The 24,952-nt window shown below is 40.5% G+C and overlaps 1 protein-coding gene across 6 annotated transcripts in view; it reads right to left on the reverse strand.

The window, feature by feature from the left end:
- The window catches only part of ITGA4 (integrin subunit alpha 4), an 88,487-nt gene extending 65,783 nt beyond the window's left edge, over window positions 1–22,704 (reverse strand). For 2 of the 6 annotated variants that reach the window (XR_003793811.1, XM_029224446.1), the window contains exons 1-2: window positions 22,239–22,704; window positions 21,794–21,915 (exon numbers count right to left, since the gene is read on the reverse strand). Coding sequence is in view for 1 of the 6 variants with exons in the window: in XM_029224446.1 (XP_029080279.1) it covers window positions 21,794–21,915; window positions 22,239–22,435 (319 nt within the window). In the remaining 5 variants the exon portion in view is untranslated. Of the gene's footprint in view, window positions 1–1,111; window positions 3,104–21,793; window positions 21,916–22,238 lie in introns of those variants that run through there. The other 4 variants (XR_003793813.1, XR_003793812.1, XM_029224447.1 and 1 more) reach the window with 3 other exon arrangements.
- Between the last annotated feature and the right edge of the window lie 2,248 nt (window positions 22,705–24,952).

Below are 24,952 nucleotides of genomic sequence, written 5' to 3' on the forward strand. Positions count from 1 at the left end.
GAAAGAATGACAAATTTTAATTTTCATTGTGATGCAAATTTCAGTTTGACTTTTTACTAAAATTGTCAGTTGTATTTTTTTTTTTTTTTTTTTTACTAATGTCAAAAATAGATGATAGGGCTTCCCTGGTGGCGCAGTGGTTGAGAGTCCGCCTGCCGATGCAGGGGACTTGGGTTTGTGCCCCGGTCCGGGAAGATCCCACATGCCGCGGAGTGGCTGGGCCCGTGAGCCATGGCCGCTGAGCCTGCGCGTCTGGAGCCTGTGCTCCACAACGGGAGAGGCCACAACAGTGAGAGGCCCGCATACCGCAAAAAAAAAAAAAAAAAAAAAAGATGATAAATGGTAGACTCGTCTACCTGAAGCTGAAGTTATTATTTATCCCAATAGTTACTTCAACAAAGTATCTTCTCTGAAAATACCAAAGTCTTTCTCAAATTATAGTCAACACTCAGTTAACTAAGCAATTGTGCAGGAGGAAAATTGAGGACAGGAGAGGACGGAGTTCACAAATAACACATTATCTCTGTTAAAATGTGGTATATTTAATGGACAGTTTCATTAAGATTACGGCCAATATTTAGGAACAAATTTAGTGTTCTAGAGATGCCACCCCAATGTTTAAAAACATATAATAGTATGTACGTAGTAAACATACAATACTTTAGAACTAAAAAATACCATGTAAATTGAAGAAAATGGCCCAAAAGTTCTTATGCACAAAAATTGTGAATTGTCATCTGTTTCTTAGCTGAGCTCTCTTATTTGTAGATCTTAAAATGAAAACTAGAGAAACTCTTGTGTTATAAAACTGTCTTCTGTGTCCACAGATTATTCCCCATTGCACCCTTTCTGTTTTAGTTTTAGCCTCACCAGGTGACATCACAATGTCATCACTGCTCAGATTCTCACACTTAGAGTCACACACTTAGGTAACTCTAGTAAGTGGACAGACATACAGACTCACGCTTATATAGGTTTCTTCTTTCCACTTCCTAATACTGCTTCTGCCACAGAGTAGCACCCAACAGCAAACAGAATCCTGAGGTACTTTCAGCACTGGTTACAAGACAAAATCAGTTCAAAGAACAGCCTATAAATCCCCACTACTGACCTGGGTCTTCATTTCTAGCAACTTTTCACCTTTACTTCTGTAATGCCTGCAGAATCTTGGCAGAGAGGTCAGCCCTTCACATCACCAACTTATGCTCAGGGCCCCTCCAGAGCTTTGCCTTAACTTCCTTGCTCTGGAGGCCACGCCTTTTCTCGTGGTTCTCAGCCCTGACTGGACATGAGGATCACCTGGGGTGATGGGGGGGGGGAAGTTTGGAACAAATACTGACACCTGGTCCCACTCCCAGAGGCTCCGATTTGATGTGCCTGGGTTGAGACATCAGAATTTTTCAAACAGCTCCCCAGTAACATGCAGCTGGGCTTGTGAGCAACTGCTCTGCAATGTACATGGTTATGCCATTTTCTGTGTTATATGTGAAAGGAACTACTCCATTTAGAAAATAGTAGTAATACCTTTTTGCCCTCCTTGGTTTCACCTAAATATTGGAATAGGATATCAAATATTAAGCCAATTTTCTTCATGTGGAAATACAGTATTTCTGATTTGGTCAGAAATGATGATCATTAGAACTGTCATGAGAAAGCTAATTCTCATGAATTTCCCTGACAGAACACCATAAATAAACGCAGATTATATTTTATCCAAATGTCATGCTGAAATGATTTATAATCTGGTTTTCAATTCAGCTCATACATTACTGATCTAAACTCAGAAAATCAAATCAGCTTCGTAATTGAAAAAAGTACTTTACATGGTTTAACATAAAAGAGGTCAGCAGAAATTAACATGTGATAATTTTCCATGCTTTTATATAACTAGAATGACTAATTCTTAGCACAGTTGAACGCATTTTCCCAGTAGACGTTAAAAATATAAAGCACATAAAAACCATAACCCTTATTCTAAAAATTAAGCCCATCTTTCTCTTTCTTTTTTTTCCTCTTTCGATTTTCACTTGGGAAAGAAAATATAAAAATGTATGCTTACTACTCAGTTTTTATTTCCACTTATTGATTTTGTTTCAGTGCATACATGAGTATATAAATGTGAATAAGCAGTAATTCTGATAGATGGATACAAAGGATGTTAGTACAAAGCCAATTAGGTACATTCTTTACCACTCCCCCCCCTTTGTCTTTTTTGCTCTTATTCACATCATCTGTTTTAGTGCCATTTTTCCAAGTGCCAAAACGTGACAGAGACTATGGAAGACTAGATGTTTGCTCTTGACTGTCATCTCCACGGGGGCAGACTGACTATTTTGTTGACTGTGGCATTCCCACAGCACAGAACAGGGCCTTACATGCAGTAGGCAGGAACAAAATATTTGCTGAGGGAGGGAATTCTGAAACCCCTTATACCACCACAAAATCCTCTAGTAGAGGATACTACTACAAAATGTTCACCAAACTCTCAGGGATCTAAGCTTTGGAGAGGTCTTCTTCCTTCTCTACTATTCTCTCCTACTTCCAAAATATTAGTCCCTTAAGTTTTAAGACAGTAACAGATGGTCTGAAGGAAAACAGCGTTTGCAGGTTTGAAGATCTTTACAAAGTGTGATATGTGAGTAGGATGATGTAGGACTGAGAATTAGCTGGGCCTCCAGGAAGTGCCTGTCTCAGAGGGGTTCTGCAAGGATTTTGAGGACTAAATGAGGTATATGTGAAGGGCTCGGGCTAGAGCCTGGCAGAGAAAGCAAGAAAACATTAGCTGATGCTGACATTATTATTTTAAGGATTAAGCTAAAGATACGATTAAGCTGCACATATGTCATGGGATATATCCTCCTCCATAACATATTTGTGGCATATCAATGTCAGCGAGCCCTGACCATACACATTAACTCTTTTATTTCTCAGAGTAGCAACAGAGGACAGTGTTATCGATCCCATTTTACAGGTGAGGAAATAGAATCTTAAAGAAGTAAAGTGATTTGCCCAAATCCATGGGGCTGGTAAACAGAAAAGATTAGAATCAAAAATCAAAACCTTTTAGAATGAAATACTGCCATTTGCAGCAATATGGATGGACCTAGAGATTATTATACTAAGTAATGTAAGCCAGACAGAGAAAGACACATATCACATGATATCACTTATATGTGGAATCTAAAATATGATATAAATGAACTTTTTACCAAACAGAAACAGACTCACAGACACAGAAAACAAACCCAAAGGGGAAAGGGCGGGGAGGGATAAATTAGGAGTCTGGGATCAGCAGATACAAAATACTACATATAAAATAAACAACAAGGTCCTACTGTATAGCACAGGGAATTATATTCAATATCTTGTAATAAACCATAATGGAAAAGAATTTTTTAAAAAAAAGGAAATCAAAAGCTTTTAGAAATTGAAGATCTAAAAGTAGTTACTTTCCACTAATCTGGAGTATATACAATAGAACTGTACACATATTTCAGACATATGAATTATCTGGATAAATTTTACTTTCTAAACCTTTTTTTTCAGCTGAAAATGTGTAAAATTTCACAAGTCTGCCCACAGACTATACAGTCAACTTTCTAGTGTTCACAAAAAATGTTACTTACTTGGTCCCTATCTTACCCTGACCTTTTCCTCAACTGAGATCAGTTCTCAATATTTTGGCATTTCTACTGAGGAAGGACGAAGGGGAAAGACCAGACTCAAAGGCTTCTTTCTGTAACCTTTTGACAGCTTGAGTGACACACTTTGTGGGTAGGGGAGCCTGGGACTTTTGGATGCAATGACGAGTTTGGTTTATCTGCTTGTGTCACTGGGCTGTGGCTTCATCAGTTCAGAGATCTGATTGGGGCTCTCAGACTGGCCTTCCGGCTACTAAGAGAACACATGCATTTATCTGATCTTTCAAAAGATGTGACATAATTGTCAAGTTTCAGAAAAATAGTGAAAGACCTTACTTCCACCAATTACTTTTTTTTTTTAACGTGAAGCTCTATTCCATTGAAAGATGAGTCCTGTATTTTCAAACTCTTCCACTAGAAATTTTTCTTAAATAATCCTGAAAAATAAATGACCCTTGTTCTATTCTATGTTCTATAAAGATTCTATAAAGATTCTTTGTTCATTCATGCAAGATATCTTTATTTGTAGAAGCAATAATTACCGAGTGAAAATAATCATACAATTCCTTCATTTACCATGATTCAGAATATAGAAAAAACATATGGGATTAAAAGCAAACGAACCAATTCAAAGATGACCAGATTACAAGGCCTACCACTGGAGGGTTATAAAAATTACAGAAAATTTGTGCCTGTGCATACAAGACTGCCTGGCACCTAGTAGGTGTTCATTAAATGGTAAATGCTTCTGCTCCCCAGGGTACCCACATTGCGTTGATGTGGACACACCAGCAGAGGGAGCTCACAATGTTGTGAGGTTGGATCAGCAGCCTTCCTTCAGCTTTTTAAGCCAAATGGCCGCTTGTTTTTGTTTCTTATCAGACACTAATTACTATTAAATTCATTATATTATTTTTATTATATTAAACTGTGTACTTTTCCCACACATCTAATAAAATGTGGTGGAGATGTTTCTGAAAGGTAACAGTGATGTTCATGAATTTAACAGCAATAACAATAACTTGGAGTAATGAAAAGTGAAATACCCAAGTTTTACAGGAGATATGGGACATGAAAGTACTAAACTTCCAAGACCATTTCCTCCAAGTCATCTAGGGGCAAACGAGAGTCAAAATATCAAATTAAACATCAAAATTAGAAACCATTCTCGAAGTATGTTTTTTCTGGAAAAATATGTTTAAGTGTCATATTCTACGACTTCCTAATAAAAATCTGATAATGGCTGATAATCATGCTCAATTTATGTGAGAAACAACTCCTATAATCATAGGCCTGAAAAAGCCAGCTATTTAAGTCCTCTATTTCATTTTAGTTTAATTACATTTTTTATTTAACAACTGTATTTATTTTACTGTGTTGTATTTAGGAAGAGAGTTCCACACAGAGGTGAACAAGTTCTGGCAGTAGAGGCAAGCTTGATGGTTGCAATTTTATGAATCTGAGTTGATCCTGAGACATCACTAGGCTTCAGAACCCTAGAAAACCATCCTGCTGGTGAGCTTGAACCTAAGATCAGGGTTTCCTCCAGGTGCCTTAGGGCCAAACTTCTTTAAATTCCTTCAGAAAACCTATACAAGTATTTTTACTAAGTACAGCAGAAAAATGTACAGCAAGGGATATATTTGCTGTGCATAATTTAAAGAAGGAATGTTTTCTTACAATAATTATAGAATTATTTATATAATAAATAACACATTATATGCTTTGTATGTGCCAGGCACACTTTTAATACATGTAAACATGTATATTAAGTCATTTAATTTTCGTTATATCCCTATGAGGCAGGTATTATTATCATTATCGCAATTTCACAGATGGAGAAGCTGAAACAAAGGGAGACTAAGCACCTTGCCCAAAGTCACACTACTTGTAAGGGGGGAAGGAAGGATTCAAACCCATACTGTCATCCACCACCCTACACCACTTTACAATGATTTGCTATTAGTACTTTTCACTGTTAATCAGGGAATGAATCCAAGTATCAACATTATTAATAATCTTATTCTAATTCTATTTCTATAATAACTTATTATATAACATTAACTTCCAACATTAGAAAATAAGGAAAGAAAATTCTCTACTTCCATGGTTTTCAACTAATCTCTTAGACTTAAGCATTCATTTGAAAAAGTATCACTAATATATAGATACCATTTTGAGTGTCTTTGAAACAAGAATAATGCAAAAATGTAAACAGAAAAAAAACTCCAGGGAAACCTGCCCTCACTTAATGCTCAGTGGTCAATACTGAAGTTCTGAGCCTGGTTTTGGAATTCACAGGGTAGGATGGAGGAGGAGGTCAGGCTAATAACAAGGTTTAAAAATATGTGAGGGCTTCCCTGGTGGCGCAGTGGTTGAGAGTCTGCCTGCCGATGCAGGGGACACGGGTTTGTGCCCTGGTCCGGGAAGATCCCACATGCCGCAGAGTGGCTGGGCCCATGGCCGCTGAGCCTGCGCATCCGGAGCCTGTGCTCCGCAACGGGAGAGGCCACAACAGTGAGAGGCCCGCGTACCGCAAAAAAAAGTGAGAAAAGTAAAAATCAGTCAGAGAGTCCATGGCATCATTCTGTACCAATCAATGTAGGATCAGACTGAGATGAGGGGTTACCGATAACAGAGGACATCTTTTCATTCAAAGTTTAAACTGTGGGATAAGATGTTGCAGAGACAATGATTTGCAGACAAAATAATGATATTCTAATAAATACTAGAAAATGGTCACAAGAAAACAGAATAGCACTGGGGTGAGGTAGACCTAGAAAGATTTCACAGAGGGTAGATATTGACAAGAGACTTCTACAAAGGGTATCATTTTAAAAGGACATGTCTAATCCACTTCACAAAATATTTCCTGCAAAAGAGATTTGATAACTAAATCTATACTCTTACTACTTCCGAACATATTCATTGAGAATTACAGTATTTCATATAAATTATATGAAAAAGATTTCAAATCATTAAAAAAAGATTCTTGGGGATAAACTGAGAGCATCAGAACCAACACACTGCATTACTGAGCCCAGTTCTGTCACTTGCAAGTCCACTTCCATATTTAATTTGATATCTCCAGCTCTTCCTAAAATTAAAATCCCCTTGTTTTAAAGACAGTCAGTTCCAAGCTTCCCATCTCAGGAGTGTGTATTCTTTAGATTGCCTGGTATGAGTAGGCAGAGTCTGGAACCCAAGGCTGGCCTACACCTCTTGGAACAATATTGAAATATACAGCAAACCCCAGAGGATGCCACCCAAATCTGAGAAATGCACCCATCCATTTCACATTCACTGAGATTTTACTACATGCTCATCAAAACTGGTCAGAACTGGCTCAATTACTCTTCCAGGAAAACTTCTCTCATCATCCAAACACTTTCTTCTCCCCATTGTGTGTCTCTATCATTATGCATGTTACATTTCCTTGTAAGTAATTATCTGTTTCCCTGTTTCTCCTGTCACTGAGTTCTTTCAGGGCTTTAGCCATCTTAGCCACCTTTCTATTCCCAGTACCAGCATAAGTAATTGATAAATTTTATTTAATAAATAAAGGAAGAACGCAGTTAAAAGAGTTGACATCTGCCACCAATATTTTCGCACTCCTCACTTCTCAACCCTCTGAAGTCTGGTATCACCACTAAAACTGGTCTTACCAAGGTTACTAATGAACCAATTCTCTCTAAATCCAACGAAACCTCCTAAGTTCTTACCTAGCTTGACCTCTTGGCAACTTTTGAGACTGCCAACCACTCACCTCTTTATAGAATCTCTCATTCCTCTACTTCCATAGTGCCACATTGACCTGATTTCCTAGCTACCTCTTTGGCTTTTCCTTCTCAATCTATTTTTCAGGCTCTTTTTTTCTTCTCCAATGGTTTTTAACCATGGATGAATATTGGAATCATCTGGGGACCTTTGGAAACTCCTGATGCACTACTAAGGGTTCTGCACCCAATTCCAACGTGTGTGTGTGTCAAGTTTTTCCACACCATCAACAAGCAATTCTCTGATACCAGGTGGGTATCCTGCAATTCAACTCCATTGTAACACTATCTAACCTGTAGATAATGTCAGATCCCACAGGTTAAGGGTTCAGTCCTACATGCTCCTTGACATAGGTCTTAGTGATGATTTTTAAAATCTGACACCAAAAGCAAAAGCAACAAAAGCAAAAATAAATAAGTGGGACTACATTATACTAAAAAACTTCTGTACAGAAAAGGCAACATACTGAATGAGAAAAAATGTTTGCAAATTATATATCTGATAAGGGGCTAATATCCAAAATATATTAAGAATTCATATAACTCAATAGCAAAACAAGCAAACAATCTGAGTGGAAGACCTGAATAGACATTTTTCCAAAGAAGACATACAGATGGACCAGAGGTACATAAAAACATGCTCGACATCAGGGGAATGCAAATCAAAACCACAATGAGCTATTACCTCACACCTATCAGAATGGCTATTATCAAAAAGACAAGAGATAACAAATGTTAGTGAGGATGTGGAGAAAAAGGATGTGCATTGTTGGTGGGAATGTAAATTGGTACAGTCACTATGGAAACAGTATGGCGGTTCCTCAAAAAATAAAAGATAGAACTACCATATGATCCAACAATTCCACTTCTGAGTATTTATCAGAAGAAAATGAAAATACTAACTCAAAAAAATGTTATGTACCCGCCATATTTATTGCAGTATTATTTATAATAGCCAAGATGGGAAACAACCTAAATGTCCACTGAAGGATGAGTAGATGAAGAAATTGTGGTACATATATGCAATGGGATATTATTCAGCCAAAAAAAGAATGTAATCTCGTCATTTGCAACATGACTGAACCCCGATGACATTATGCTAAGTGAAATAAGTCAGATAGAGAAAGACAAATACTGTATGATCTCTCTTATATGTGGAATCTAAAAAAAAAAGAAGAAAAAAACAAGCTCATAGAGAGAGAACAGATATGTAGTTGCTAGAGGCGGGGGTGGGGAGGGAAAAATGGGTGAAGGGAGTCAAAAGGTACAAAGAGAAAAATAAATACAGTGCATTACCGAGCAACACCAAAAAATAGCTTACTATCATTTAGTAATTTGTGACTATCTTCTATAGTATTAGGAAATTTAGGCAACTTTAATAAATTAACACAAAACTTCCTTAATGGGTAATAGAACTTTTAAAAGAAACCTGAAAGGTAAAAATACACCGGGTATATCTGTTTAATAGCTGATTAAAATAGATGAAAAATTTAAAAAGACTGCTTTCCTCCCATACCCCTGCTCCCCCCACACGCACAAACTTCAGATACCAATCTCAAGTCCACCAGCTATTGAAGTTTCCTTTGGTTTGAATAATTTGCTAGAGTGGCTCACAGAACTCAAAGAAGCATTTTACTTACTAGATTACCAGTTTATTATAAAAGGAAGTAACTCAGGAACAGCCGGATGGAAGAGACACATAGGGCAAGGCATGAGGAACTTGCAGGGAGCGCTTCCAGGTCCTCTCTGAATGCACCACTAGTCCTAAATCTCCATGTGTTCACCGACCCTGTCCTTTTGGGGTTTTATGGAGGTTTCATTACATAGGCATGATTGATTAAACCAGTGACCATTGGCAACTGGTTCAACCTCCAGCCCCTCTTCTCTTGCTGGAGGTCAGGGGGATAGAAATGAAAGTTCCAACTATCTAATCATATGGTTGGTTCCACTGGCAACCAGCCACATCCTGAGGTCCTAAAGTCATCTCACTGACGTAACAAAAGATATATTTATCACTCTAGAAAACTCCAAGGGTTTTAGGATCTCTGTGCCAGAAATGAGGGTGAAGACCAAATATATCAATATATTCTTATTATAAATCACAACATCCTACCCCAGACCCACCCCCAGAGATTTTATTAGTTTAGGAGGAGGCCACCAGCACTGGTATTCTTAAAGCTCTGCAGGAGAACCTAGGTTGCGGCCAGAGTTGAGCAACACTGTTCTAGCCGCCTCTCAAGTTGTAGGAAGCCTCTGGGATCTCTTCTGGGCCTGATGATCTATTCAGCCTAGAGAGTTCCCAGGTTAAACTCATTAATCTCCATGGTTTTGATTACCATCTCTATGCCAATTACCTTCAACTCTGAACTGCCCTATAGACCACTCCTGCCCTCCAGACCCATACATCCAACTGATTTCCAGATATTTACTTTTACATCTCACAGGACATAGCACCATCATCTATCCAACAGCCCAAGTCAGAACCTTGGGTAACATTTTGAAACCTTCTTTTTCATCTCTCCCGTTTAATAATTACAAAGTCCAGTTCACGGAGACCTGCTCTGCAGGAAAATAGCAGGTTTCAGCACTAAGCCAAAGGCCAGTAGAGCCACTGTGGACCCCCTACAGACCTTGCCAGCCAAAAAAAGAATGTATTTTTAATACATTTAATTTTAATACATTTAATACACAGGTATTAGTGTTAACTGATGCCTGGGTTCCTCCCCACTCCCTTTTTTTCTCACTGAAAAGCCCAGAAACCACACCACCGGTCATCCCAGGCCTCTGTGCCTACCCTAGTATAAGAAGCCAGCCACTTGAGCCCCTCCCTGTACCCACCAAAGCCCAAGTGCAAGACACCAGCCTAGACCCTTGTGGCTGACCCCACCATTGAGCCCGGGCTCAGGGTTCAGCCCTACAGCTATGCATCTGCATGCCACCAGCCCTCTGCCCACCACCAAGCTTCAATGCAGTGCACACGCCCAGGGGAAAGTGTGCAGCCATGAGGGAGCACAAGGACAGCCGGGGCCCCTGTAAGTTTTTGTGGGCCTGCGTCAGGGTGTGCCTTCTGTTGCTCAGCACCACAACGCCCATCTGAAGCCAACACCTCCAACTGAGCATCTGCTACCCCAGCCCAACACCCAGCACCAGCCTCCACTGCATTGTGCACACACCGAGGAAGAGTGTGAAACCACACATGAGCATGCTGACAGCCAGGGCTTCTTCAGTTTCCAGAGAGCTTACCAAGTTGTAACACAAATAATCCCTGCTTACTTCTCCAACCTATCACCACTTCACACTCCACAGTTCAACTCTATGCATTTTTCTTTCAGTCCAAAGATGCTGCCCTCTCAAAGACCTCAGGGTCTTCATATACACTTTTGCTCTGTCTGGCACCCTTTCCCATAACCTCTTCCTCTGGCTAACTCTTGATTTTTTGTCGTTGTTGTTGTTTTCAGTTTTCCACTAGAACATCAATTCCTTAGGAAGACATCACCTCAATCTCCTAAACAGATTAGATCTTCTCACCATACTTTCTTATAATAACCTAACCTATAGACTGTAAACCCCTTGGGGCAAGGGCCATGTTTCTTTTGTATGCCCAGGTTCTCGCCCTTTGACATCCCTCAATAAATGACCTACAAGCACAATGGATTACCATATCTGGCCCAAGAACTACTGCCAAAGGGAGAGATTTTTTAGTCATTAGAAATATCACCCAGTGGTCAAGTAAACTTTCGGCAAAAAATAAAATACATTTTAGAAAATCTCATCTCTTAAATTAGGTGGAAACCATTCTTTTAGAGATGGAGTTTGGGAAATTGCTGGAAATAAGGAAACAATTCTTGTAATATGATGGTTTATTCATGAAGCTCTCTGTGTTCATTTTGTGCATAATTAGCATAACAACCTCTGTTCAGGGATGATTTTTCAAAATGACCAGTCTGTATCAACAGCATCTTCATAAGCTACAATTTAAAGAGTATCACAAATGAGAAAGAAAAGGAAAGTTATCAAGGACATATTTGAAGTTTCAACGGTGAGAGGTTTGCCTTTTATTGTTAAGCTAATAATTCCTACAAATCAGGCAGAAGTGAGTGAGGTAATCATTAGTTTAATGACACAAACGCTAATTAACTTAACCTCTTCCAAGGAGGTTATGTAATATAAACCAGAAGGCTGGCTAAGGCAATATAATTTCCAGGAAGATATCTGAAGGCGAATAATGATGACTAACTTAATAAACCACTGTTCCTTCTAGTAAGAAAAAGAGGTACAAGGAGAGAGCTTAAAGGTCTGGTAACTATACAACATTGGTCTAGAAAAGCGAAAATTCCAATCATTTTATGCATAGACGCTGGGAAAGCACCTGCTAAAAAGTTAGTGTTATTTTACATAGGGAAGTTATGTTTCTCTAGAACAGCGCTGTCCGACAGAAACCTAATACAAGACACGTATGAAATAATTTTACAGTAGTCACTTTAAAAAGGAATAGGTAAAATTGATGTTAATAATATATTTTCTTTAACCTAATACATCTAAAATGTTTTCATTTAAAAATGTAATCAATATTAGTTTCAAAATATTTATTTCAATGTGTGATCCGTATCTAAAAAATTAGGAGATTTTATGTATACGTATGTGTGTGTGTATGTATTTTTGTTTTTTGGTACTAAGTCTTCAAAATCCAGAACGTAATTTGCCCTATAGTACTTCTCACTACAAACTAGCCACATTTCATGTGCTCAATAGCCACATGTGGTTAGTGGCTACTGCACTGTACAGTGTAATTGTATAATTTTAGCCTCTATTACCCAGATGTGTGTGTGTGTGCGCGCGCACGTGTGCATGCCCAAACACACGTGTTTTATATAATGCTACTAGTGGCAACTTCAAATGCTACTAGTGGCATTTGCTACTAGTGGCAACTTCAATGCCACTAGTGGCAACTTCAAAATAATGAAAGATCTAGTATGCCTTTTGAATGACCAAATAAGGGTAATCTTTTTAGTATAATTTTGTAGCCATTTATGTATTTTATTATGTTCTATTTGTTCAAATACTGGAAATCCATGGATAAATACATTAATGAAGTCATTATTTGTGATGCCTTAATTTAGCAACCACCTGTGATCAAAGTTTCCTTTTAAAAAACTTCGGAAGGATGCAAAGCACCTGAGTGGAAAAGCAACTGAACCTGTGGAAATCACTATGGCCTCCTCAGACACGGAGTCTTCATGAACAAGTTTGGATTCAGACCCTCCTGATGGGGAGACTACCTTCCTCTGGTTCACAGAGAGCAGTACCAAGGAAGTGAGGGGAGAGACCCTTCTTAGGCGGGCAGGAAGGTGGAAGAAGCCTGTTTGCACACAGGGAGAAATGCACCTCTTCTACAGTCAATTCACTTCACTAAAAGGGGTCTCTGATTCTCAACATCTCATACCCTGAACATTCTAGATAAACAGGCATTTGCTGCTCACTTCTGATTATGACTGCAGTGAATATACCATAGTATGGGACAACATTAGCCACTGCAGGGAAGAGGGGTTAGGAGGTAGGGGGGAAGGGTATTGATTCCTCTTCTGAGGGAAGGAGTCTATCTGAATCAAACTTTGATCTGAAATTCTGAGACTTAAAGACTAGTCCATGTAGATAGCACTTTGAATTGTATAGGAGATTGGCACCATTTTAAGAGCTCTTTCAACTTCATCTCTTTGATAGCAAATTAGGCCATGAATGAAAGAAAACATTTTATGACATGGCAGTCACAGCTGAATCTTTAGTTATTATAAGATTTTTTGGAAACAGATGGAAGTCTATGTGAAGACACAGGGAAAAGACAGCCATTTATCTACAAGTCAAGGAGGGAGACCTCAGAAGAAACCAACTCTGCTGAAACCTTGATTTTGGACTTCTAACCTCTAGAATTGTTTTCCAAATTGAGACAAAATTGGTCACGGAAACACTGCCAGATTTCACACGAAGCAGAACAGAGACCCCTTCTTCAGAAGGTGAGACACAGCCACCCCCCGCTTCTGCAGAATACCCTCCAACACTAGCAGCTGTGCGGATGAAAGGCTCTTGGTGCTGCAGCCAGGAGTCAGTGCTGTGCCTCTGACGTGGGAGAGCCAACTTCAGGACACTGGTCCACAAGAAACCTCCCAGCTCCACGTAATATCAAACGGGGAAAATCTCCCTGAGATCTCCATCTCAACACCAACACCCAGCTTCACTCAACGACCAGCAAGCTACAGTGCTGGACACCCTATGCCAAACAACTAGCAAGACAGGAACACAAGCCCACCCATTAGCAGAGAGGCTGCCTAAAATCATAATAAGTCCACAGACACCCCAAAACACACCACGAGACGTGGACCTGCCCACCAGAGAGACAAGATCCAGCCTCATCCACCAGAACACAGGCACTAGTCCCCTCCAGCAGGAAGCCTACACAACCCACTGAACCAACCTTAGCCACTGGGGACAGACACCAAAAACAACAGGAACTACGAACCTGCAGTCTGCAAAAAGGAGACCCCAAACATAGTAAGATAAGCAAAATGAGAAGACAGAAAAACAGCAGATGAAGGAGCAAGATAAAAACCCTCCAGACCTAAAAAATGAAGAGGAAATAGGCAGTCTACCTGAAAAAGAATTCAGAATAATGATAGTAAAGATGATCCAAAATCTTGGAAACAGAATGGACAAAATGCAAGAAACATTTAACAAGGACCTAGAAGAACTAAAGAAGAAACAAACAACGATGAACAACACAATAAATGAAATTAAAAATACTCTAGATGGGATCAATAGCAGAATAACTGAGGCAGAAGAACGGATAAGTGACGTGGAAGATAAAATAGTGGAAATAACTACTCCAGAGCAGAATACAGAAAAAAGAACGAAAAGAACTGAGGACAGTCTCAGAGACCTCTGGGACAACATTAAATGCACCAACATTCGAATTATAGGGGTCCCAGAAGAAGAAGAGAAAAAGAAAGGGACTGAGAAAATATCTGAAGAGATTATAGTTGAAAACTTCCCTAATATGGGAAAGGAAATAGTTAATCAACTCCAGGAAGCACAGAGAGTCCCATACAGGATAAATCCAAAAAGAAACACACCAAGACACATATTAATCAAACTGTCAAAAATTAAATACAAAGAAAACATATTAAAAGCAGCAAGGGAAAAACAACAAATAACACACAAGGGAATCCCCGTAAGGTTAACACCTGATCTTTCAGCAGAAACTCTGCAAGCCAGAAGGGACTGGCAGGACATCTTTAAAGTGATGAAGGAGAAAAACCTACAACGAAGATTACTCTACACAGCGAGGATCTCATTCAGATTTGAGGGAGAAATTAAAACCTTTACAGACAAGCAAAAGCTGAGAGAGTTCAGCACCACCAAGCCAGCTTTACAACAAATGCTAAAGGATCTTCTCTAGGCAAGAAACACAAGAGAAGGTAAAGACCTACAATAACAAACCCAAAACAATTAAGAAAATGGGAATAGGAACATACATATTGATAATTACCTTAAATGTAAATGGATTAAATGCTCCCAGCAAAAGACACAGACTGGCTGAATGGATACAAAAACAAGACCCATATATATGCTGTCTACAAGAGACCCACTTTAGACCTAGAGACACATACAGACTGAAAGTGAGAGGATAGAAAAAGATACTCCATGCAGATACTCCATGCAAACGGAAACCAAAAGCAAGCTGGAGAAGCAATTCTCATATCAGACAAAATAGACTTTAAAATAAAGACTATTACAAGAGACAAAGAAGGAAACTACATAATCATCAAGGGATCGATCCAAGAAGAAGATATAACAGTTGTAAATATTTATGCACCCAACACAGGAGCACCTCAATACATAAGGCAAATACTAACAGCCATAAAAGGGGAAATCGACAGTAACACATTCATAGTAGGGGACTTAAACACCCCACTTTCACCAATGGACAGATCATCCAAAATGAAAATAAATAAGGAAACACAAGTTTCAAATGATACATTAAACAAGATGGACTTAATTGATATTTATAGGACATTCCATCCAAAAACAACAGAATACACATTTTTCTCAAGTGCTCATGGAACATTCTCCAGGATAGATCATATCTTGGGTCACAAATCAAGCCTTGGTAAATTTAAGAAAATTGAAATTGTATCAAGTATCTTTTCCAACCACAATGCTATGAGATTAGATGTCAATTACAGGAAAAGATCTGTAAAAAATACAAACACATGGAGGCTAAACAATATACTACTTAATAACGAAGTGATCACTGAAGAAATCAAAGAGGAAGTCAAAAAAATACCTAGAAACAAATGACAATGAAAACACAATGACTCAAATCCTATGGGATACAGCAAAAGCAGTTCTAAGAGGGAAGTTTATAGCAATAAAATCCTACCTTAAGAAACAAGAAACATCTCAAATAAACAACCTAACCTTGCACTTAAAGCAATTAGAGAAAGAAGAACAAAAAAAACCCAAAGTTAGCAGAAGGAAAGAAATCATAAAGATCAGATCAGAAATAAATGAAAAAGAAATGAAGGAAACGATAGCAAAGATCAATAAAACTAAAAGCTGGTTCCTTGAGAAGAAAAAATTGATAAACCATTAGCCAGACTCATCAAGAAAAAAAGGGAGAAGACACAAATCAATAGAATTAGAAATGAAAAAGGAGAAGTAACAACTGACACTGCAGAAATACAAAAGATCATGAGAGATTACCACAAGCAACTCTATGCCAATAAAATGGACAACCTGGAAGAAATGGACAAATTCTTAGAAATGCACAACCTGCCAAGACTGAATCAGGAAGAAACAGAAAATATAAACAGACCAATCACAAGCACTGAAATTGAAACTGTGATTAAAAATCTTCCAACAAACAAAAGCCCAGGACCAGATGGCTTCACAGGCGAATTCTATCAAACATTTAGAGAAGAGCTAACACCTATCCTTCTCAAACTCTTCCAAAATACAGCAGAGGGAGGCACACTCTCAAACTCATTCTACGAGGCCACCATCACCCTGATACTAAAACCAGACAAAGATGTCACAAAGAAAGAAAACTACAGGCCAATATCACTGATGAACATAGATGCAAAAATCCTCAACAAAATACTAGCAAACAATCCAACAGCACATTAAAAGGATCATACACCATGATCAAGTGGGGTTTATTCCAGGAATGCAAGGATTCTTCAATATACGCAAATCAATCAATGTGATACACCATATTAACAAATTGAAGGAGAAAAACCATATGATCATCTCAATAGATGCAGAGAAAGCTTTCGACAAAATTCAACACCCATTTATGATAAAAACTCTGCAGAAAGTAGGCATAGAGGGAACTTTCCTCAACATAATAAAGGCCATATATGACAAACCCACAGCAAACATCGTCCTCAATGGTGAAAAACTGAAAGCATTTCCACTAAGATCAGGAACAAGACAAGGTTGCCCACTCTCACCACTCTTACTCAACATAGTTTTGGAAGTTTTAGCCACAGCAATCAGAGAAGAAAAGGAAATAAAAGGAATCCAAATCGGAAAAGAAGAAGTAAAGCTGTCACTGTTTGCAGATGACGTGATACTATACATAGAGAATCCTAAAGATGCTACCAGAAAACTACTAGAGCTAATCAATGAATTTGGTAAAGTAGCAGGATACAAAATTAATGCACAGAAATCTCTGGCATTCTTATACACTAATGATGAAAAATCTGAAAGTGAAATTAAGAAAACACTCCAATTTACCACTGCAACAAAAAGAATAAAATATCTAGGAATAAACCTACCTAAGGAGACAAAAGACCTGTATGCAGAAAATTATAAGACACTGATGAAAGAAATTAAAGATGATACAAACAGATGGAGAGATATACCGTGTTCTTGGATTGGAAGAATCAACATTGTGCAAATGACTCTACTACCCAAAGCAATCTACAGATTCAATGCAATCCCTATCAAACTACCACTGGCATTTTTCACAGAAGTAGAGCAAAAAATTTCACAATTTGTATGGAAACACAAAAGACCCCGAATAGCCAAAGCAATCTTGAGAAAGAAAAATGGAGCTGGAGGAATCAGGCTCCCTGACTTCAGATTATACTACAAAGCTACAGTAATCAAGACAGTATGGTACTGGCACAAAAACAGAAATATAGATCAATGGAACAGAATAGGAAGCCCAGAGATAAACCCACGCACATATGATCACCTTATCTTTGATAAAGGAGGCAGGAATGTACAGTGGAGAAAGGACAGCGTCTTCAATAAGTGGTGCTGGGAAAACTGGACAGCTACATGTAAAAGTATGAGATTAGAACACTCCCTAACACCATAGACAAAAATAAACTCAAAATGGATTAAAGACCTAAATGTAAGGCCAGACACCATCAAACTCCTAGAGGAAAACATAGGCAGAACATTCTATGACATAAATCACAGCAAGATCCTTTTTGACCCACCTCCTAGAGAAACGGAAATAAAAATAAACAAATGGGACCTAATGAAACTTAAAAGCTTTTGCACAGCAAAGGAAACCATAAAAAAGACCAAAAGACAACCCTCAGAATGGGAGAAAATATTTGCAAATGAAGCAACTGAGAAAGGATTAATGTCCGAAATTTACAAGCAGCTCATGCAGCTCAATAACAAAAAAACAAACAACCCAATCCAAAAATGGGCAGAAGACCTAAATAGACATTTCTCCAAAGAAGATATACAGATTGCCAACAAACACATGAAAGAATGCTCAACATCATTAATCATTAGAGAAATGCAAATCAAAACTACAATGAGATATCATCTCACACCGGTCAGAATGGCCATCATCAAAAAATCTAGAAACAATAAATGCTGGAGACGGTGTGGAGAAAAGGGAACACTCTTGCACTGCTGGTGGGAATGTGAATTGGTACAGCCACTATGGAGAACAGTATGGAGGTTCTTTAAAAAACTACAAATAGAACTACCATATGACCCAGCAATCCCACTACTGGGCATATACCCTGAGAAAACCATAATTCAAAAAGAGACATGTACCAAAATGTTCATTGCAGCTCTATTTACAATAGCCAGGAGATGCAAGCATCCTTAGAGTCCATCATCGGATGAATGGATAAAGAAGATGTGGCACATATATACAATGGAATATTACTCAGCCATAAAAGGAAACGAAAATGAGTTATTTGTAGTGAGGTGAATGGACCTAGAGTCTGTCATACAGAGTGAAGTCAGTCAGAAAGAGAAAGACAAATACCGTATGGTAACACATATATATGGAATCCAAGAAAAAAAAAATGTCATGAAGAACCTAGGGGTAAGATGGGAATAAAGACACAGACCTACTAGAGCATGGACTTGAGGATATGGGGAGGAGGAAGGGTAAGCTGTGACAAAGTGAGAAAGTGGCATATACGTATATACACTACCAAACGTAAAATAGATAGCTAGTGGGAAGCAGTCGCACAGCACAGGGAGATCAGCTCGGTGCTTTGTGACCACCTAGAGGGGTGGGATAGGGAGGGTGGGAGGGAGGGAGACGCAAGAGGGAAGAGATATGGGAACATATGTATATGTATAACTGATTCACTTTGTTATAAAGCAGAAACTAACACACCACTGTAAAGCAATTATACTCCAATAAAGATGTTTAAAAAAATAAATAAAGATTTTTTGCTTGGGCCTACGAAAAATATTTTTCATTGTGTTTCAACTGTTTCCTTTTCATTTACACATTTAACTTTTGGTTTCATCTATTAACTATCCATATTTATAACCTCAACCTGCCTATAACAGATAACATGCAGATATAGATTTAAGTAGAAAATAGAGATAAAACATAAACTAATATTTTTTGAATGTCAGTTGTATGTCAGGTACTGAGCTAAACATTTTGCCTATTTTATAGTCACCCATATTTGAGACAGAACAACTGAAGCTGTCTTATATAGACGACTGTGTATGTATTTTTTCCTTGAAAATTCTTCATAAAGAATACTACATAGTCCACAAACCTGAGAATTTTTAAATGTCTTTAGTTACCGATGTATTGTTTTCAGTGTTTCCTTTCTAGACATTATCCTCAATCCCTTATTTTACAGTTTCAAGTTACTTCTGAGTCTGTGCTGAATTGAAACACACAACTTCTTCATATAAGGAAGAGAAGATATGTCGTTTGAAATGTTATATGAGAAGTAATTTCAGTCAGCTCTTTTGCAAATGTTCATAGCTATTACTACAGCTATTAGTGTTTCAACCAGTTGACTGGCTAGAAATCTTGTCTTCCTTTTTGCCTTTCATCTCAGTAGAAACCTTTTTATTGATCAAAAATTTGAAAGTTAAAAATATCCCTTTGGCTTGTCATTTCTAACTAATTCTCTTATTCACCAATCATGTCGATGACAAACTTTCACTTTGCTTTTATTCATTTATCCATCCAGTACATCTTCACTTAATTCATGTGTGTTGAACATCTATCATGTGCACATTTTTCTGTGGATATTTCTGTAGTCAACCCCTATGCTCCACGTGCCCAATCAATATACGTTTTCCTTCCATTTTGACAGGTATTATCATCTTAAATTTTGAATATTATATAATATTATGACAGAATATTTCCAGTTAAATACCGACATCTAGAAATAGATTCAGTGCCCTTCCAGACAGGAAGTAGGAGCTAAATACCAGTAGTTATAATGTCATGAATCAGGAAACTATGACAGGACAACAAAAATAAAACATTCCCTCCTGAGACCTTGTCAAGATCCTCTGGCAGATCAAGTCTGTCTGCTCCGCTCCCTAATTCATCCTACAAGTCTCTCATGCAATGAAAATTATACTTTGCAGAATTATTCCAAATGGATAGGTCTGTGAATATGTTATGCTTTCCTAGTCTGCCTTTGGGGATGGAAGATGCTTAATGAGAGGCTGGGGCCTATTCTACACACTGCAGACAACTCCGAGACTCTTACGAATGCTGAGTCAAAAATAAACTTCCATTATGTGCATACTCTATTTGACTTCATTCTCAATGAAGGGAAGCCGCTTCCCAGTTTGAGAAAAAGCAAAGATTACTACCAAAAATGGGGGGAGGGGAGTGGTAAAGATTCAGTAACTAACTTATCCCAAAAGTCCATTGATAGCAAAGATAAATAGGAAAAAGGTACCAAATATGACCTTTTATTCACCATTCACAGATGACTCACATGCTCAGCAGACAACATATCGGATGACTCACAAGCTCAGCAGACAACATATCGGACTCGTCATTGAATTTTATTTTCACTCAAGATGCATACATGAAAGAAAAGGGCTTGGACATTGGACCCAGGCAGACCTGACTTTGACTTGAGGTCCCATCTTCCATTCACTAGCTGAATAACTTTAGAAAAAGTCCTTGCAACTCTCTGAGTCACAGAGTCCTCATGTGTAAAGAACGAACAATGCCAACCATGACCCAGTGGTGTTTTGTGGAAAACAAGAAACATATATAGCAGTTCCTAACAATGTTTGAAGCAAGATAGGGTCTGAATTGATATTAGTTCCCCTTTCTTCCCCCATGTGTCTATGCAAAGCAAATTTGTTTTTGGCTTTGAAACATGAGCTTTCTCCTCTCCCCCATCAGAACGCATTTTTCAAGCTGTCACAAATCTAAGAAGAGACACTAAGAAATGATTTCAAATAGAGGTATCCATTTAACATCGGAGTTTTTGGAAAGAAAAATTAATAATTATATGTTAAACTTCATTTTAATTATATTAACAGTGGAGATGCCAATTTTTTCTTGTGCTCTCCTTTTTTACATTTCATATCTAAGTAAAACTGTATCATTTTCTTTTTCAGAAAGCCCTTGGGCTAAATGACAGGGTATGGGATCAATTCCAACTGCTATTCCTGATCTGCCCCTTAGCCTGTTCTTTAACAAGGCTGATAGGTCAAAGATAGAAATAAAATTCTCAAGTCTTGGCTTAGCTGGATCCTGTCCTTAATGTGCTGAGAGACTTTAAGATGTGTTTTACACTTTGCTGGGTTGGGGGGGGGGGGGGAGGAGGGGAGAGGTTTGGAGAAGGTTTTATAAGAAATTTTTCTCCACATAGTTTGGTCAGAGTACTGCAATCATTGTCATAAGCAAAAGGGAGAACAATATTGACAGAAAGGAGACCACTTTTAAGTTTAGAAGGGAAGATGGCGTAGAGTTAAGTGAACGTCATTCGCTTTAAACTAGAAGTAATAGGCAACACGAGTTTTTCCAGGACTTCTGCTACCGTGGGGCTCACAAGTGTGTGTGTGTTGGGGGGAGTGGGTCACTAGCTCCCGGCCCCAGGTACAACTCACCCAGTTGGAGCTGTTCGCACGTCCGCTCTGGGTTCTTTCCAATCCTGCATCTGTAAATCGCCCCAGGATTGACCACTGAAGTGTTGGCGAGCCAGCTGGCCGTGGGCGCCCCGACTACGAGCCTAAAGTGAGCAATGGGCACGTGCGCGCAGACGTGAGCCGTGCTGCCCACTGAACTCCGAGTCTTCACGGACTCCTCCGCCCACCACTCCGCGCACCCAACCCGCCACCCCAAACTCCAGGGCCTGGCGCCAGAACGCACCCCGGGTGCTGCCACCCCAAGATAAGTTAGTTTCCCGAGCACTTCTCTAGCGAGCTGGCCGTCGCAGGGTTCCCCTCCTGCCTCCCGCGGAGGGAGGAAAGTTTGAACCGGGCGGGGAATCCCTGAGGCGCCTTTCGCTCGCCGCTCTGAGATACCGAGGGCGCCGCCTCCGACCCCACTCACCATCGGTTCGCCCCGTGGCTGTGCAGCACCACCGAGTAGCCGAACAGGGTGTCGGCGGGGCCCTTGTAAACCATTGCGCTCTCGGTGTCCACGTTGTAGGTGCGCCCGGTCGGGACTCCCAAGCACAGCAGTAGCATCACCGCCTCCCATACGGCGGCCCCTCGCGGGCCCGGCCCGCACCTCGCTTCCGCAGCCATGCGTTCTCCGAGGGGAACATTCAACACCAAACGGCCACTGTCCGTCCCAAAGTTGCGCGGGATGAGACGGTCGGCCAAGGGGAAGAGCGCCCCAAGAGAAGAGGCTCAGCTTGTCCGGCGCCGGCAGGCGGGCGGGAGGAACGGGGGGGGGGGGGGGGGAGAGAGGGAGGGAGGGAGGGGAAGTCAGGCAGCGGCGGGCGGAGCGATCAGAGGTGGCCGGGGATGCTGCGCGCTCGCCGGCCCCCACGCCCCGTTTCTGCAGTCTGGAGGTGCGGTGCTCACGTGGTCCCGGGGCGCGGGCCGCTGGGTGGGGTCCCGGGCGCAGTGCGGAGGCGCAGGACCCGATGCCGTCTCCCCGCGCGTGAGACTGTAGGGGGCGCTAGGGGACCTTGGCTGCGCAGAACGCGCGTCCAGGCCGGGGCCTCCTAGTCCCGGAGCACGGGATGACTCTGGGCTCCCGGGACTGCAAGAGTGGAGCCGGAAGGGGTCCGGGGCTTCGCCTTTTATCCGTGATTGAGGCCTAGATGTTAGCGGCGTGGCCCCAATCCGACCCGCGCGCGCCCCACTATGAACGCAGAGGCTCCTCGGCCTGCCCGGAGTGGCCCAAAGGCCGGCCACAAACCTGGGCGCCGGGAGGGACTGCGCCGGGGAACTGTCCTGATCTTTCGTTGATAGTTAAGCGATATACCTGATTTTGGGGGCATAAGCAACCACTGGGGAGCCACAAATTAAACACAAAGCGCACTCCCTGAAGGCGCCCGATAAAGACGTTATGGTATATCACTTCAAGACTCAGAACCCTGCACCCTTCTATGCCCACTTCCTTCCTCCCCATACTTCCTCTTAGGTCCGGGCTGCTTGCTTGAGGAGCAGTGGCTCGAGCTGAAAGGCACAAGCGGGCAGTTTAGGTTGTTGCTGAGTCCAAGGGCGAGTCTGGGTTAAGGAAGCACTGTGACTTGCCTCACTTCAACGGATTCCTCCCTCCGGTTCTTGATGCTCCCCCTTTCCACGCATCCACTCAGTTCCACCGGATACACCTGCCATCAGGGCTTAGCCCCAGCTGAGGTCAAGAGTCAGACATCATAATGAGCCTCTGAAAATGCGCTGGGGACCCACAGCACAACACACCTGAACTGGGTTTGATTCTCGTCCTAATTAATCCACGTGTGCCTCAGGTTTCTTTCTAGAGCAACCAGAGACAGCCATAGATAATTAGGCCGGTATTTGCAGGAGATGCAGGTACAGTTATTAATTATTACTGTATGGAAAAAAAGAGAGAAAGAAACAGCATTCATCAAATGGTGTGTGTGTGCGCATGTGCATTAAAACCATACTGAAATAGCACCTCTGAAGTTGTAAAGGCAGACACGTAACTAAAATACTTGTTCACTCACTCAGCATACTCATTGCGCAGGCACTTTGCTAGGTCCACAGGATGCCACGGTGAACAAGGCAGGAGAAGCTTTCAGGAAAATTTTCAGCCAAGTGGTAGACAAACATTTACTAACTAGAGAAAGTTCTGGATGCTTTAGGGACAGTTAGAGTTGAAGGACAAGGAGGGTTGTTAGGCTAAGCACTTTGAGAGGAGGGATGCGGGACAGGGCGAGCAGGGCCAGGCAGAGGAGAAGAGGTGGTCTTGGCTAGAGCAGTTAGCGGCTCCCACACAGGATCGTACAATACGAGGCTGAGTAGGGAGGCAGGGACACGCTGTGAACCTCCTAAGCCAGGCTAGGAGTGTTTATGCTGGAGCTAAAAGGAGGCTGTTGGAGAACTGGTCTGGATCAGCTGCGGGTTTCAGAAGCCCTCACACACCCTCCAGGCACTGGCAGCGTCAGAGCCACTGATCTGAACCCCTACCTCTTTCTTTCCCTCCTTTCACCAGAATCTTATACAATGAAATCCACTCAGCACAATTCTTTCACAGGATAACTAAGAGGAGAGTGGCCAGTAGAGCACTTCATAGGGCAGGACCTAATTTCTGTGATGGTCGCTATGGTTATGATTTCACTACATTTGCAGAAACAGCCACCCTTTATGATCTCATACACTATGGTAGCCCTGAGTTTTCTTCCTCCAAGGCTTAGAGAACAGTCCATGTTTCCTAAATTGGGAGAAATAAAGGGTATTTAACATTGCTATTACAGAGCCTGAAGATACTGCTATAACCCCAATCAATTACTTTTGCAGGCAAGAGTGAGAATCAGGTGGGGGGTGGAGAGCATGTAGGCAGGAGAACAGAAAGACTTCTTTAAACTTCTCATGCCTATCGCTCACTCTCAACTGAACCAAAATATTCAGTCATTCAATTAATGTGTCATTTGATTAATATGTTTCAAGTGCCCACTGTGTGCTAGGAGATGCGTTAAGGTCTCAAATAAAAGACAAAATACAAGTGATTTCTATCCTTGGTAAGAAGTCCTCCCCAGTAGAGAGGATTCTAATATGGGCTCACCCAATTTCTCAGCTGTTATCAAGAATGAGCATTTCTCCTTGAAAGGCTCTCTTTTCATGACACTT

Source organism: Monodon monoceros, unplaced genomic scaffold (genome assembly GCF_005190385.1).
Source record: "Monodon monoceros isolate NGI ecotype Baffin Bay Population unplaced genomic scaffold, NGI_Narwhal_1 Super_Scaffold_16, whole genome shotgun sequence".
In the NCBI taxonomy this organism is placed as follows: domain Eukaryota; kingdom Metazoa; phylum Chordata; class Mammalia; order Artiodactyla; family Monodontidae; genus Monodon; species Monodon monoceros.